We start from the raw sequence: 16,076 nt of genomic DNA on the forward strand, positions 1-16,076 counted from the left end.
CAAGGTATTTTGTATGAAGGTATGCAAAACTATATTATAAACATTTACTTACATTTCTACCTAAAATATATGTTTCTAATTAAGCTATTCTACCTACAAATGTACAATTATCATTTTTTGAACAAATCAAGCTCTCAAATACATTTTAAACCATATTTTTAAATCATGACAAGTTGTCAATAACTAGTCTGTCAATAATCTGTCAATAATAGTTCTTGATCTATATGAAATAAAAACCTGTCAGAACTTTCAAAAAAGAAATGGAAAAAAATCTATAAGCTGAGTGAAAATCTTTGGGCCAGGCTAACAAAAGTATCATAACTTTTCATTAGTAAGGCATCACCTATAAGAAAGGCCATTCTTACAATTCTTTGGTAGCAAACTGGAGCTAGAATTCTCTATAGAAAAGTGTACCCTATTAAAATGTTTGAATCTCTATATAGATACAATAATACAAAAATTAATTTATTTGTACCTTATGACAGGAATCTGCAAATATTTCTATCAAACGTGACGGTACTGCAAGACGGGTATCCTCTAAATTAATTTTGAAGACTGTCTCCAAACACTGAATTGCCACTAAAGAGAGAAGAAATATTTTTTAAAATAATGTGATTTTATCATCATCATAAATTTCATACTGTAATTGCTATCTGATCTGAAACCCAAAAACCAATAATCTGGATTTTTGTCTCTGATATTCTGAAAGGAATGTAACTTCCATAATGCACAGCTATCATATAACTCAACACCCGCATTACCATAAATTGGAATAAGATTGGAATGTAGGATGGATGAGGCCCTTGTTCGATATATATTTTTTCTCTTTGTTTCTATGCAAAGCAACTAGATCCCATCTTGTTTTGTTTTGCACTGTGTTTCTGTTTTTGTTTATTATTATCTTTTATTCATTAAACATGAAACTCAGTCAACTGAACATTTAAAAATGTATCATAACTATCATTGACTGGCACTAATGGTAGAGATGGGTTGCTGCAAGCATCCTAGTTGCTGTTGTTGTTGTTATATACTTTATAAAATAGCTTCATTCCACATTTAGTGTTGGATTGATAATGTGTGCTACCTCCACTCCCTTGCCCCAGGAGCCTGTAAAATCACCTCCCATCTTAACCGACACCCAAGTAAGAATGCCAGCCAAAAATCACTTAATGATGAGCCAAAAAGTCAACAAATACCAAGTCTACTCAGACAGGACCTAAATTGTGCAAAATACAAATATTTCAGAAATATTTGAATCAGCACACAACGGGGACTTGTAGGAAGTCAATGTTTTCCTGATAGTAGACAGAAGTAAATGATTTTATCCTAGGTAAGCCTTCTTTCAGGGGTGGCGGGGAACGGGACTTCCTACAGTGGCTTTACATATGTAAATCCAGATTAGAGTAGCTTTAGTCCAAACTGATTTTGGGATATACTGCAGGAAATTACAATAGTTTCAATTACTACATTGGTGTTATGTTTACAAATAAAAATTAAATAAAAAGTGAGGCTGAGTGACTTCTATAAGATATTCAGTAAATCTCTGTTATGATAGTGGCTTAGAATTTTACTTCTCTTAATGACAAAAGAGTGAAATGTTTTTACCCATTTGATTTGGAAGAAGTGTTTTATAATACCTTTTTAAATTATTTTAAAAATATATCAAAACAGACTTTCCTAATTAAATATTTTCCTTAAAAAGTATCAACATTTTATTGATATAAAATAGAGAAAATCTCAAAGCTTTCAAAGAACACTCGTTGCTTCAACCAACAATACCTCTAAATGTAATTTCATTTGAATGTTCTAAAATTAGATTCAATTATCTAGACTTAGTAAACAAAATTTGTTCAGACATAAGCTTCACAATCTCAATCATATGCCTACATTCCCAAATACCTACAGCCTAGCTGGCAAGAATAACTTAACATATGGTAGAAAAAATATATTTAACAAATCAGCACAATTGTTAGCCTACAGCTAGCAGCATCATGATCATGCTGTCCATATATTCAGCAAGAGGTGAACTTGACAGAAATGATTAATGATTAAAATTATTTTATAATTAAATGACCATAATTTCATCAAAATGGATGCAATAAGTCTTAAAGTTGCCAAGTTTGGACACCCCTGCTCTATGACTATGCACTGAAAGAGAAAACTGACTGTGTTGAACGATCTTTCTGATTTACCCATCTACTGAGGTAAACGTCTAAGAGACTCTAAAGTTCTTCAGTTTTAAAATCGGTTTATGAAATACAATAAATAAAGCATTAACACTTCTTAACAGCAACATTTCAACATTTCAATGCCAAGTTGCCCCTTCTCTACCCACCTTCCAAGCTTTCTTGTTCATCTGATGTGAAAGTATCCATCTGACTCTGTTCCCTCAGGAAATGGATGATAGCATAAACGAGGTGCTTCACTGAAGACATTCTCAAATGTAATGCAGTTTTCCTGAATCATAAAAACAGGACAATTAACATTTATTGCACTGAAGAAATGGACAAACGAGGAGCTGTATTCTGAATTAGATTTTTAACTGAGAATCTCTTTCTTGAGGAAAAGCTTTCAGTCACTTTTAAATAGCATGGGCTCCGTTCTTCAAAAAGGACAAGAACTTTTCAGTTATTATTTTACGCCTATTAACCTATTAATAGGTTACAAAGAATAATTCAAAGAAAAAATGTAATTTAAAGATATTGTCTAAATCACCAATTTGATTAACTAATTTTATTTCCCGTTTCTCCATCTTTAGTAGTTAGAATAAGAAATGGAGTCTAAAGCAAATGGTCTTCTTTCATCCTGGGATTCTGTTTATAAGTTAACAAACTGCTAGAAGTTTCGTAACATTCTCTTAATCCACAGCTGAATCTGCCTTTGACATTCCTGCCTTCTGTGGGCTAAAGAAGCTAGATCCAACCTGTGCATAAACTGATTTGGCTGAACCTGCCCTCCAGCATGCAATGTTTTCATCTGAAGAAGCAAACACAAATGCATTCAATTCAACTGTATTATGGCTTTTAGACAGCAAATAAAATAGTAAAGAAGCAGTAAATAAACCATAACTATACAACAATCAGTATGATTTTCCACTACATATCATCTGCCAGAATCTGCTAAATAACAAAACTTTTCAATATTGTGTGTTGCATGAGAAACATTATCAACAAACAACACAGAAGATTGCTTAGTGACCAGGGATTGATCCTAAAATGGGAAAAATAGTTTTGGTTCAATGTTGTATTAAACTTAACAATGAAAAGAAAGAATGTTGGTCTTACCCGAATGTGTCTTTTAAGTAGAGTAGACGGAGGGGTCACTCGAGGGTTAACACAGCCTGATTGGTCCATTAGACTGAGAGAAAACTTCTTAACCTTCTGTCCTTCCTATTGGTTACCAGTTTCCTCGACAGAGAAGGTCAGCATCTGAAATTCAAACACACGACAAACCGGGAACCTCCCTGGCCCTCCCCTACCCGGCCTCTGTCTAACTAACTAGGGCGGGATGTGATCCCTTCCTCTACTCTACTTAAAAGACACGTTCAGGTAAGACCAACATTCTTTTTCCAGTAGAGTAGAGGGAGGGGTCACTCGAGGGACATACCTACGCTACGTCCCAGGGAGGGCAGACTGGGACCCAGGGGGAGGGACAGCCGCCACCCGCTGCAGGACCCACCGGCCAAATGACGCCTCCGCCGGGGCATAGACGTCTAACCGGTAATGGCATATAAAGTGAGTCGGGAAGCCCAAGTGGCCGCCCGACAGATGTCCTCAAACGGGGCCCTGGTAGCCCAGGCCACAGTGGTAGCGGCGCTACAAGTGGAATGCGCCGTAATACCTGGAGGAGGGGTCTGGCCCGTGGCCTCATAGGCCGCAACAATGGCTTTTCGCAACCACCTACCAATGGTGGCTGAGGAAACCTTAGTCCCGATAGAGCCCGGCTGGAAAGATACGAAGAGCACCTCTGACTTATGGACACCCTCCGTCTTCCTCAAATAAATGCGGAGGGTGCGGTGGATGTCTAACCTGTGCCATAAACGCTCCCGCTTATGCGATGGATTAGGACAAAAGTTAGGCAGGACAATTTCCTGGGCTCTATGGAAGGGCGTATTCACCTTCAGGAGGAAGGCCGGGTCTAGGCGAAGGACCACCTTGTCCTAGTGAAAGAGACAGAGATCATCCTGGAACAATAGCGCTCCCAGCTCCGAGATGCGCCTGGCCATGGTAACGGCCACCAGGAAAGCCACCTTAAGGGTAAGCAGGCGCATGTAAACCGTCCTAAGAGGTTCGAACGGAGCTCCCGTTAAAGCCCTAAGGACCAGGGGAAGGTCCCAGGTCAGGAACCTGTGGACCGGCGGAGGTCTGATATTCATCGCCCCTTTGAGGAAGCGCTTCACTAGAGGGGAATGCGAGAGCGTGTGGGAACCCTCCCCACCTAATACCATGGCCAGGGCAGCCACCTGGCGACGCAGAGTATTATGGGACAAGCCCTCCTCCAACCCCTTCTGTAGGAACTCCAAGACTTTTGGTACCGTGACTCTGGAGGGATTGAGGCCGAGGGAAGAGCACCATTTGGCGAACACCGTCCAGGTGGAGTTATAGATCCTGGTGGTGGAGGGAGACCTGGAAGCCTCAATAGTCGCTATGACCCCTGAGGAAAGCTTCACCTTCTTCAGCAGTCGCCGCTCAAGTGCCAGGTGGTCAAGTGGAGCCACTGGGGCTCCGGGTGAGTCAGGACCCCTTGGCACAAGGCGACCTCCCCGTGAGGTATTCTCAAGGTTCGGACACTGATAGTTGAACTAAGTCCGCAAACCATGGCCAGTACGGGGCTAGCATGATGACGTGGGCCCTCTCTGCCACTATCTTCCTGATAGTCCCCGGGATGAGGGGAAGAGGAGGGAAGGCGTACAGAAGGCCTGGTGGCCACCTGCTCCTGAGCGCATCGGTGCCCTCCACTGTAGGAGACTGGAACCGGGAAAAGAATCTCGGCAATTGAGAGTTGCTGGGGGAGGCAAACAAGTCCACCAGCGGGGTGCCAAATTTCTGGCAGATCTGCTGGAACAGTTCGAGTGCCAGTTGCCGCTCGCCAATGTCCAGGATCGCCCGGCTCAGCCAGTCCGCTTGTTGGTTGGACACCCCGGAGATGTGCTCCACCACTATTGAGGACAAATGCTTCTCCGCCCACAAGCTCAGAGTCTGCGCTTCCCTCCAAAGAGCGCGGGAGTGAGTACCCCCCGGCGGTTCCCGTGCGCCTTCACAGTGACATTGTCCATCAGAAGAAGGACATGCTGACCCCTTAGATGATGACTGAAGTGCCAAAGGGCAGCCTTTAGTTCCAGCCAGTTTATGTTGTGGCTGAGATCTGAGGCAGTCCAACGCCCCTGGGCCATGTTGGGCCCCATCACAGCCAAAGAGGCTGGCATCCGTCGTCACCTTCACTCTGTCCGGCTCCCAAAACGAACCGCCCCGCTGCAAGGCCGAGGACAGCCACCACTGAAGGGACGCTCTTACTTCTGCTGGAAGTCGAATTGATCTCATCGATTGCTCACCCGCTTCTTCTGGAATGGTATCAGGGCCCACTGCAGAGGACGGAGATGGAGGAGGGCCCACGGAACTATCCCTATGCAAGATACCATCTTGCCTAGTAATTGGGACAAGGTCAGGATGGAAACTGACTTTCTTTTTCTGACCGCGGTGACTAGTTGGCGTAGACTGGCTAGGCGGTCTAGAGACAGCTGGACTATCCCTGTCGCTGAGGTTATTACCGTCCCTAAGTGGAAAATCTGCGTGGACGGGGAAAGGTGACTCTTGGGGAAGTTTACAGAAAACCCCAGGGACTGGAGCCAGCGAATGGTTAGGCGAAGGTCTGAAGTTGCCTTGGGTAGGGAACCTGCCTGCTCCAGATTTCTGGAGGGGGGGAACGTCCTGAAGCACCTCGGGGGAATGGTGAGGAACTCCAGCCTCAAGCCGTGCCGAACGGTGGCCCTGACCCAGGCGTCTGTGGTGATCCCGTCCCACTGATCCGCACAGAGCACCAGACAGCCGCCAATGGGGGGACTCGGGTTCGAGTCACTCCCCTCTGCGGATGGGGCGGCCGCCCCCTCCCCCCACGAAAGGGCCGTTTGGATTGGGCCTGAAAGCGGTTGCGGTCCTGATAAGATGACCGTGGGAACTTGCCTATCTTGTCTGAAGGGCTGATATCGCTGTTGTTGGTCGTGATCAGAAGCCCTAAACGAGGGTCTGCAATATGGGTGGGAATGAGTGTCGGCCTTCTTGGAGGTGGAAGGTATCACCTTCTTTTTGTCTTTATTTTCCACCAAGATCGGGTCCAGGGCCGCCCTGAAGAGGTTGGACCGGCATAGGGGGCCGCAGCCAAGTTCCACTTCGCCGTATTGTCCATCTGCCAACTGCAAAGCCACAGAAGGCGACGGGAAGGGACCAAGGTGGCAAGGGCACTGGAAGCGAATTTGACTGCATCCAATGTCGCGTCAGCCGAGTACTGGGAAGCTGCCAGGATTTTTGTGATGTCTTGATGGAGGCAGTCGTCCTGGATCAGGATGCAATCCTGGAGCTGGCAGAGCCACATTACCGTGGTACGGTTAAAGTATGATGCCGTGGCTGCCGCTCTGACCGCCCATGCGGACGCGTTAAAGTACTTTCGGAGAGTCAACTCCGCCCACTTATCCTCCGGCTTCATCTTCTCCGCCGCATCCCCTGATACCACTGGGGAGGAGACAAGAGCCGCTATCGGTGTGTCGACAACGGGAAGCTGCAGGGCTTGGACAAAGGCCTGTTCCAAGTTATAGGCGCGACGATTGTTGCTGCCTGGGGTGGAGAAGTTGGAAGGGCAGGTTCATTGGTTCTTCACAACTTCCATAAACAGGGGAGGAGCAGGAATCTCCTCCTTGTTCGTGGCCATGTTGGAGAACATGGCCATGTCGGGATCCTTGGGGGGGGGACTGTGGGGTCCCGACAGTTCCCAATTTTGGTGATCTTTCTGGCCTTATGAAGTAACGGCTTAAACATCGCCTGGGGCAGTAGGTTAGAAGAAGATGGAGAATCTGGGGGAGCAGAGTCCTCATCTTCTGAGAATCCCATATCATTTTGATTATCCTCTTCCCTGGTGGAGGGCTCGCTAACCTCAGAGGGGGAGGAGGCCCTGGGTCGAGACCTATGATAGGACTGTGACCTGCTGTAGTAGGAGCCCTTATCCCTTTGAGCAATGCCCCGAGTAATGGCTGCTGAAATAAGCCTTTTAATGTTCTCTGGGAGGTGATCCAAAAGACTGAGAGGAAACTGGGAACCAATAAGAAGGACAGAAGGTTAAGAAGTTTTCTCTCAGTCTAATGGACCAATCAGGCTGTGTTAACCCTCGAGTGACCCCTCCCTCTTCTCTACTGGAAAAGATGAGTAATTGATTCCACCTACTTCTTGTGTGCAACATGGGCAGAGACAATGAACTACAAACACTGTAATATTTGCTCTTTAACAATGCTGTAGTAAGTGCATTACACCACCCTTAGTAAAGTTCCAAAGATAGCTTGGGTAAGCGAGTTAGATGGAGAGCCAGTGCCTCTGATTATTTTTTTTATCAATCAAAAGCTGGATAATCTCTTTAAATTATACTGCAATTCAATTTCAAATAATGATTGGACAATGAATTATTTTGCCTAAGACCAGCTAACCGTACATAAAATGGTCTTAAAAAGACTATGTGAAAGTAGTATCTGCTCAAGAGACTTCTTAAAGTAGATTGAAAGGAATCATTTAAAACACAATAAAGAAGCCCAGTAGGCTAATAATTAAATTTAAGCCACTAATTAAATATTCTTAAGATTTGTTTCTATTCTAATCAGCCTTGTTTCTGGTCTGAGCCACATATGAACCACATTTGGGAGTACCAAAAATAAACCTGAGAAATCTAGATTGAAGTGATCTCGGTTGGCTAGAATTAGATTACAAACTGACAGTTGCCCCAAATAGTTATTGTACTAAGCCTTTGTCTGTAAAGTTTAAGAGCCCCAGATAAATATCTATTTCTTTATGAATAATAATACTGTATTATTAGTTTTTATTATTATTATACTTTATTCATTAAACATGAAACTCAGTCAACTGAACTTTCAAAAATGCATCACAAATACCATTGACTGGTGCTAACGGTTGATACAAGTTGCTGCCAGCATTCTAGGTATCATCCAAGTACCTTCTTAAAATATACAATGTTCCGAGTAGCGCAGTTTTTTGCAGTTCCACTGGTATTATTGCAAGAAGCTACAATTTGTTGATGTATCTTATAAAATTTCTGGACATGGTACCAAGTGCCCTGATGACAATGGGTATCACTGTTACATGCTTCATCCATAATTGGGTAGTTTCAATGGCCAGGTCGCGGTATTTCATGATTTTTTCCAGTTCTTTTTCTTTGACTCTGGCATCTCCTGGTACCGCGATGTCAATAAATTGTACGTTTCGGCCCACTACAACTGTAATATCTGGTGTGTTGTGTTCCAAATGACGATCCGTCTGTATTCAAAAGTCCCACAAGATCTTCACCTTCTCATTTTCGGTAACTTTTTCAACTTTGTGCTCCCGTGATTTTTTGGATATAGGTAAGTCGTATTTTTTACATAATGACCAGTGAATTAATTTAGCAACTTGGTTGTGTCTAGTTTTGTTATCAGTTTGTGCAATTTTGCTGCATTCACATATTAAATGTGAAATTTTGCTGCATTCACATATTAAATGTGAAACAGTTTCAACTTTGTTGTTGCAAAGTCGGCAGATACAAAGCGAAAAATCAGTGGATTTTTGTATCTTCGCTTTCATGGCATTAGTTTGTAGTGCTTGCTCTTCAGAAGCGAGTATTAAACCTTGCATTTCTTTCTTGATGGTTCCCAACTTAAGCCATATACATGTCAAGTTGTCATCACATTTTTTCTTCAATATTTTTCAAGTGCTGTCCATGCAAAGCTTTGGTTTTCCATCTATTTAATCTGTCACCCAGCTATTTTTCCTTATATTCTGCCTTTGTTTCTGTTGTTTTTATACTGTTCTCTGTTTTCACAGCCTGTAGCAATTTTTCGGTGCTTTGGTTAACATAATCATTCAAACGTTGTTTTTCTTCTTCTACAATTTGATGGATTTGCAAAAACCTCTGCTCCCTATTTTTCATGGCAGGTACAACCTGTCGATGTCACTTCATGGATGTAAAATGTGATACATATTCAAAAGTTTGCACGTTTTCAGGTCCAGGTTTTCCAGTTCAGCCAAAGTCCAGTTGATGATTCCAGCTGAGTAGCGTATCACTGGAACTTAACATGTATTAATGGCTTTAATTATGTTTCCAGCCTTCAGCTTTAATTTTAATACTTTGTGGACCCTCCTGATGCATTCCTTTTGCGTTGATGCTTTAACTTTTCCATTCAAGATGTTATCTGCCTCTAATATGCCTAGGTATTTGTAACCGTCCTCCTTTGTTAATGCTTTCACTAATGCTTCCATTTCCCAGTTCTATTTCTTCTATTTTTTCCATTTTTCCTCGCTGCATGGATAATATAGCAGATTTTTCAAGCCCAAAGCTCATTTTGTTTGGTTGTTGTTGTTGTTGTTGTTGTTGTTGTTGTTGTTATTAATATTATCATATTTAGTTTCCTAGTATGGTTTATGTTGATTGCTTATTTAGTATACTATGACTATCACTAAGTGTTGCATCTTATGATTTATAATGAATGTATTTTTATGATGACTATGACCATGATTTATCACTTATAGCTTTTATGTACATTGAGAGCTTATGCACCAGACAAATTCTTTTTATGTTCAATTACACTTGGCCAATAAAGAATTCTATTCTATTCTATTCTATTCTATTCTATTCTATTCTATCCAATTATTAAACTCAAGATATATAAACAATTTAACATGTTCTGTCTAGTAACTATTAATGATTAACTAAAATGTTTTTTAAAAATAATTAACCATCAAATGCTTTTTAGTGTAATGCTGGACCAAGACAATGATAGCCCTTTTATGACCAATCCACATTTAGAATGACAGAATCATATAGTATATGAAGATTGGAAGTGGTGATTTATCAGTTAGGGAGCCAAAATAGCTATAGATTTTAACTGCTGAGGGAATTAATACACATATTAAATAAAATGGGAGCTAGAACACAACCCTGGTGAACTTCCATAAATATCAAATAGATTTTTTTTTAAAAAAAGCTCAACTGTATCATGCGCCCAAACTAACCTATAGAAAAGATGTTTATCAGTTGAGGTATGGTCAGGTTAGGACCATAGCAAATTATAAGAAATGGCACCACCTGGAAGACAACAAAAGTAGTAAACTGTTGACTTAGGACTAGGTTGTTATAAAATGTGTGGATGATCTTGGGGAATGAAGGAAAGAGATGCTACTTAGGAAACAATCAGACAAGTAAGACAGGATCCCTCAGTGGCTGAACAATCAGAGAAAGTAAGTTAGGAAGAACCCATCCTAATGGATCAAGCAGTTAAAAGTGGTGGCAGGAAATTTGTACTTTTAGGCTTGCAAAATTCTGTTAACATAGTCTTGCAAAAAAGTAGAATTAATTCATCTACTTTAATCACGTTTCCTGTCTGATTTACCAGGGAAAGATGACAAAGGGCAGCAGATTCTCATGGATGACACAAATGCCCAGATATGCAACAAATGGCTGACTTTTTGCATGTGGCTAAGCACAACTCCAACCCCCTTCTAAAACTATTCAAATTGGTAGCAATCATACCACACAATGGTAATGAATTCCACAGGTAAATTACACACTGTATGAAGAATTGCTTCCTTTTCTCTATTTTAAATTTCCTGCCAGCCTCACTGGATAGTCCCAATGTTTTAAGAATGAGATAAAAAGCTCTTTGCTGTCTTCTTTCTCCAAACCTGTTTCATTTTGTATTCTTCAGCCGTGTTCTACTGTGCTAAAATTTGGGGGTGAGTGTTACATGTTTTACATAAGCAATGATGCTCTTCATTAAAGCAGTAGAGTAGAACCTAATAGCTAATGATTCAAACATCAAAGCAGCATTAGAGTTAAAAAGCCATTTTGGAGTTGGTCTTTCAGTTTATATATCTTAGGAAATCATAAAATGCTGGCTTATAAGGTAAGGAAAAGTTCTCCCATCTATATATTCTAATGTTTCTTGTACTATGATTGTCAAACTTTTTTTCAGGCATGGCAATAAAATTTGACTTGCCAAACATTAAATCCATAATCAGGATCCATAAATCCATAATTGCTCATAGGCACAATACATCTTTGTATAATTGTTTTATTGCAGACAAGAGAAATCATGTATAATGGCAGAAGAATCAGGCCTTAAATATAGTATATGTTTCAAACTTTAAATCATAATTTTTCTCCTCGCAATTTTTGAATAAAAGGACATTGGGCTGTTTCTCTTCCCAGTCTTGAGATTGGAAAACATCTGTTCAATGTTTATTCAACAATTCCGACAAGCCTGAAAATTCCTGTTTTACTCATCAGCTTCAGCCTTTATACTAATCTGCATCACTCTTTGATAATATTAAATATTCTATTAATTAAAATTTTTAATGTTATTTCATAACCTTATTTCTTCATTCTACCATATCCTTTCTTCTTCTCTGTTGGTTTAAAAAATATCATGGTTGTCAGTTATCCTTTAAAGAATGCTAATTTCCTGATTACATTATGTAGTACAAAAGTTTGAAGGGTTATTATGTTTTTTATTTTTGCAAATCAATTAATGGATTAAAATCTGTCCTGGATTATTTTTTCTGATTCACTCTAGATCCTAGTTTCTTTTAGAGTACTAAACTTGTCTGTTTGAATTTCTAAGTATATATCATTACACAGGCCAGGGTTGGACACATTTGAGGCATGCTTGATTTGATTTCCTTTTTTCTAGAATCCCCAAATTCTTCAAGCATTAACTATTGTAAAATGCACATACATAAGATGAAAAGTGTCAGATCTCAAAGAATTTAAGTGCTAAAAATGTATTTTCAATACTCGTACTTAACAGTTTTTCTACCCTCAAATCCACTCTTGGTTCTTCCAAGCTTTTTTCCTGCCAATCACATAATTTGGAAAATGTAATTATCATAACATTAGCTCTAAGCAATCTACTGCCAATCATTCAGAATTAAATATATCTGGATCCCTTATGCTGAGGCAGACCTAAGTGGTTCCTTCCAATGAATCATAATAAAACCTATGCACATGAATGGTGCCCTGTAACGCAGAACGGCAGAGAGAGGGGTAGTTTGACTGCTCTGCGGGTTAATCTGTCTTTGTTTTATTTTGCAGTGCAATGGGTAGTGTTTTCTTTGTCCCCCCTCTCCCGCCCGCTTGTTTCTGAGTCTGATTTCCTCTCCTTCCCCAATTTCTTTCCCTTATTCTAAAATATAAAACCAATTTATGATTTCTTTATCTCTGCCACACTTAGAATGCAATTAGATGTCTTAATCCAAAATGGACAAGATTTCTTTTCAAAAGTTTTTTTTCTCCGAGTTTGGCTACTAGTTCACAATTCAACTTCTCTGCCACATTAACCCAGCTCATCTTTATATTCTAGTCAGGCTTCAGGTTCATTGCTACTGGCAATGGGCAGAGAGGGAAAAAAGGAATTAAATCTGCAACAGGAAACCTGCCAGTTTCAAACATACAATGTGTGGATGATATCAATCCAGAATAAACTCTCTATCTTTACTTGTGTCACAAATCCTGCCTCTTATTTTCCTCTATCCAACATGTATCCTTGCATAGCTCCAGTTCTACCATTGGCAATCATACAAAGTTTTCAGTTCCCTCAAATATCACCATCCTTCCTCTCCCCTCCCTGTCTTTTCCCTTGCTTGTTCCTTGTGCCTGCAATTATCTTCCTGAATACTTTGTCTTGTTTCCTTCCAAATCCATTTTCTTTAACATTTTGGTCCAATAATCTAGGAAATTTAAGGTTGTAATCCTAAAGATGCTCATTTGAAAGTAAATCCTACTAAACTCAACAGATATATTTCTGATTAGAAATTTACAAAATAAACATAAACATCAATATATATATATATTTTTTTGCTTCTGCTTGGGTTCTCTGTTATCTTTAAGTCCCACTTTACATACACAATGACTTGTTGAACAACAACACAGTGGCAATTTCCCCATGAATTCAGACACATAACTAATACAACTCATCATATTGCATGAATCTAGCAAATGTGATTTATGGAATAATCCACAAACAAACCACAACTGACAGTGTGAATCAGAGTACAGTAATCTTGCTGGAAGAGCATTTTATGTAGTTTATTGACCAAATCCCTGTTTGTCTTCCCTCCTTTTAAATTTACACTTCTATAAATTGATTAGAGGTTTGGAAAAGGCATGAAGACAAACTAGAAATAACTAGGAAATCACACATATGGTGACAGTATCAGGCTAGAAGCCAGGAAACTGAGTTCTAATCCCGCTTTAGGCATAAAAGCTCGCTGGATGACTTTCGGCCAGTCACTCTCAGCCCAATTCACCTGACGGAGTTGTTGTGATGGGGAAAATAAGGAGGAGGGAAAAGTATTATATATATTAGAGGGCCTTAAGTTATTCATAAAAATAATAAAGACAGGATATCAATAAATCAGGTTGGTAACTATTTCCATTTGCACATTATACAGAAAGCCATAAAGGTAAATACATAGATAGCTAAGAACCATTTAGCATTTTGTTTTGTGATGTCAATTGCTAAGTGTTTTGCTGTATGGCACACAACATAGCACTTACAAACTAAATGTTTAATAAACTTTAAAACTAAAACCATGCCCTTGCTAGCCCTACCTACCAAACCAAAAGCATATTCTATTACAAAGGATGAACTAGGCTTCTCCAGATAGGTTTCTGTCCCCTTATTCTTTGTAATTTTGATTGCAAATTCAGAATTGCCTTCAGTGTCATTTAAACCGAATTAGGTGGTTTAATTTAAACAATGCATTTAGGGGGGGGAATCTGAAGTTATCCCAAAGAAGGCAAGATGACATCACATATATACTCACAAAAATGACACAAATTATAAACTCACATCATTTCCACAATGAAGTCATGGTGCTATTACTTACTAACCCTTTGAGGGCACCCATGAAAATGTCTTACTTTTCACTTCGCTTATAAGCAGCCCAACGTTTCATAAACCTTCATTTTATAATAAAATCTAGAACATTGTGACCTCAATGCAAACTTGTGATTAGTGGCACAAACTGAGTCAGAGCTTCATTTACATTCAGCATCTCCTGTACCTATTAGAATTATATAACTTCAATAAAGTATTTTAGCCCAACTTCTTCATTTTCTTATAACATTTTCCCCACATTTTATCCTGAAAAATAAGCTTTACACATCTTGACATTCTCGCTGAAAAGACTACAAAGGTTTTTGTTGTTGTTGTTATTGAGAATGGTGAAGCCGTGATTGGAGATTTGCAAGAATGGAAATGCAAGTGTTGCCATATAAACATTTTTTTTTTCTTTAAGAGGGGCACGGCCCACTGGAGGGCAGAAGCATGTGGCCACCTAAGGACATTAAAGAAGCATGTTTTGTCCGAATGGTGGTACAACCCATTCGAAGATGCGGTGAGATTCAACCCCCGGGGGCGATATGCTTGATGGGATTATATAACTGGGCAATCTGATCTTTGAAATGTCACACCTTGGGAGGGGGGGACTCACACTTGGCAGTCAGCGGCAGATGGGCATCTTTAATGATCTGAGCACGTAAAATGAGAGCGGTCGTATTTTTTTACACGGGGAACGCACCTGCCAGGCAGCACTCGAAAAGACACAGCTCCGCTCGTCCATCTTTCTCATCCCATCCCCGGAATCCTAAAGGCGCAACCAGCCGCGGGCACCAATCCTTCAGTCCCCTTCCCCTTAAGGATGCTGGAGAGGGAACGATAACGGCTAGGAGGGGTGGGGGGTAAACCAGGAAAGCCCGGTGCCTTGCCGTGATCGTGGCCGGTCACCCGAGACGGCTCCCGAGGACGCACAAAACAAATCCGGGGAGCCAGATGCGGGTCCCACCACTCAGCCTTTATAGTATACAAGGTAAAGGCGGCGGCAGCCTCTCCTAGTAGGAGCCACGGCTCCTATTCTGCTGCAGACAGCGGACAGTAGCATCCCTCCGCGCGCCCAGGGAAAGCTTAGCGGCCGTCGCTTACCGTGCCGGCAGGAACGGACGGGTGGTGAGGTGGTGTGATGGTAAATGGCTGGTCAGACGGGCGGCCGGGTTGCTCGCTTGCTTCCCTCCGCCGACTCCAGGCGCAGCAAACTTCTCCCCGCTGCTGGCTCCCGCGGCGTCCTCCGGAAGGGGGGTCGGGGGGGGGGAGAAACGTGAGCCGCGCGCGAGAGAGTCTGTAGAGGGCGCGCGACGCCGAGCTCAGGAAGGGCGGAAGTGACTCCGCCGCTCTCCCCGAGTCGCCGGCCGGGCTGTGGGCGGCACGTGGTGGTGGGAGAGCTGTGCCTTCGCTTGCAGTGAAGCGGTCTGCGGTCGGCCGGCTGTGGTTCGGAAGGCGGTGGCGCCGTTCTCCTTGTCCTCGCTCGATGCTGTCCTTGGGCATTTCTGCGGGCCGAAGCTTGAGCAGGTATTGGGTGCAAAAGAAGCACACGCACGCGCGCACACACACAGGGCGTTTCACCAGCCCGGCATTTGTTGCCCAGATGAAGATTCGGGCGGGATCCCCCAAACGCCTGCAATGTGAGATCCTCCGCATCTTCCTCCCATCCCCTGAAACCGCGTCTTTTGTTAGCAAAAGGAGAGGTGTTAAAATATGGCCAGGCCAAGTAGCCTTGTATGAAAGCGTTGCATTTGTAAAAGGCCTTATCGCCTGTTGCCAAGAAGGTGAACCGTCTTGTCGCCTGTACAATATCTGGATTTCCTCCTGTCAGTTAATTTGGGGGAGAGGCAATCCCCAAGCCATAACAATGATCAGTGGGGTTAACCCACAGCAAGAATTACAACTGGTCTCTTTTATTCCTCTTGGCTATGTGGATTAGTTTAGATTTCTGATG

The 16,076-nt window shown here is 41.7% G+C and overlaps 2 protein-coding genes across 5 annotated transcripts in view; one reads left to right on the plus strand and one right to left on the minus strand.

Moving 5' to 3' along the window:
• The window catches only part of SGTB (small glutamine rich tetratricopeptide repeat co-chaperone beta), a 34,991-nt gene extending 19,612 nt beyond the window's left edge, over positions 1-15,379 (minus strand). The window contains exons 1-3 of one of the 2 annotated variants that reach the window (XM_081945794.1): positions 15,227-15,379; positions 2,336-2,457; positions 476-579 (exon numbers count right to left, since the gene is read on the minus strand). In XM_081945794.1, coding sequence (XP_081801920.1) covers positions 476-579; positions 2,336-2,435 — 204 coding nt within the window. In that variant the 5' untranslated portion in view covers positions 2,436-2,457; positions 15,227-15,379. The remainder of the gene's footprint in view (positions 1-475; positions 580-2,335; positions 2,458-15,226) is intronic. The other variant, XM_081945793.1, reaches the window with a different exon arrangement.
• A 72-nt stretch (positions 15,380-15,451) lies between these two features.
• Positions 15,452-16,076, plus strand: part of NLN (neurolysin) — a 41,754-nt gene continuing 41,129 nt past the window's right edge. For all 3 annotated transcript variants that reach the window (XM_081945790.1, XM_081945791.1, XM_081945792.1), the window contains exon 1: positions 15,452-15,649. In XM_081945790.1, the coding sequence (XP_081801916.1) occupies positions 15,609-15,649 (41 nt within the window). In that variant the 5' untranslated portion in view covers positions 15,452-15,608. The remainder of the gene's footprint in view (positions 15,650-16,076) is intronic.

The sequence above is a fragment of the Natrix helvetica genome (genome assembly GCF_964273705.1).
Source record: "Natrix helvetica genome assembly, chromosome: 2".
In the NCBI taxonomy this organism is placed as follows: Eukaryota; Metazoa; Chordata; class Lepidosauria; order Squamata; family Natricidae; genus Natrix; species Natrix helvetica.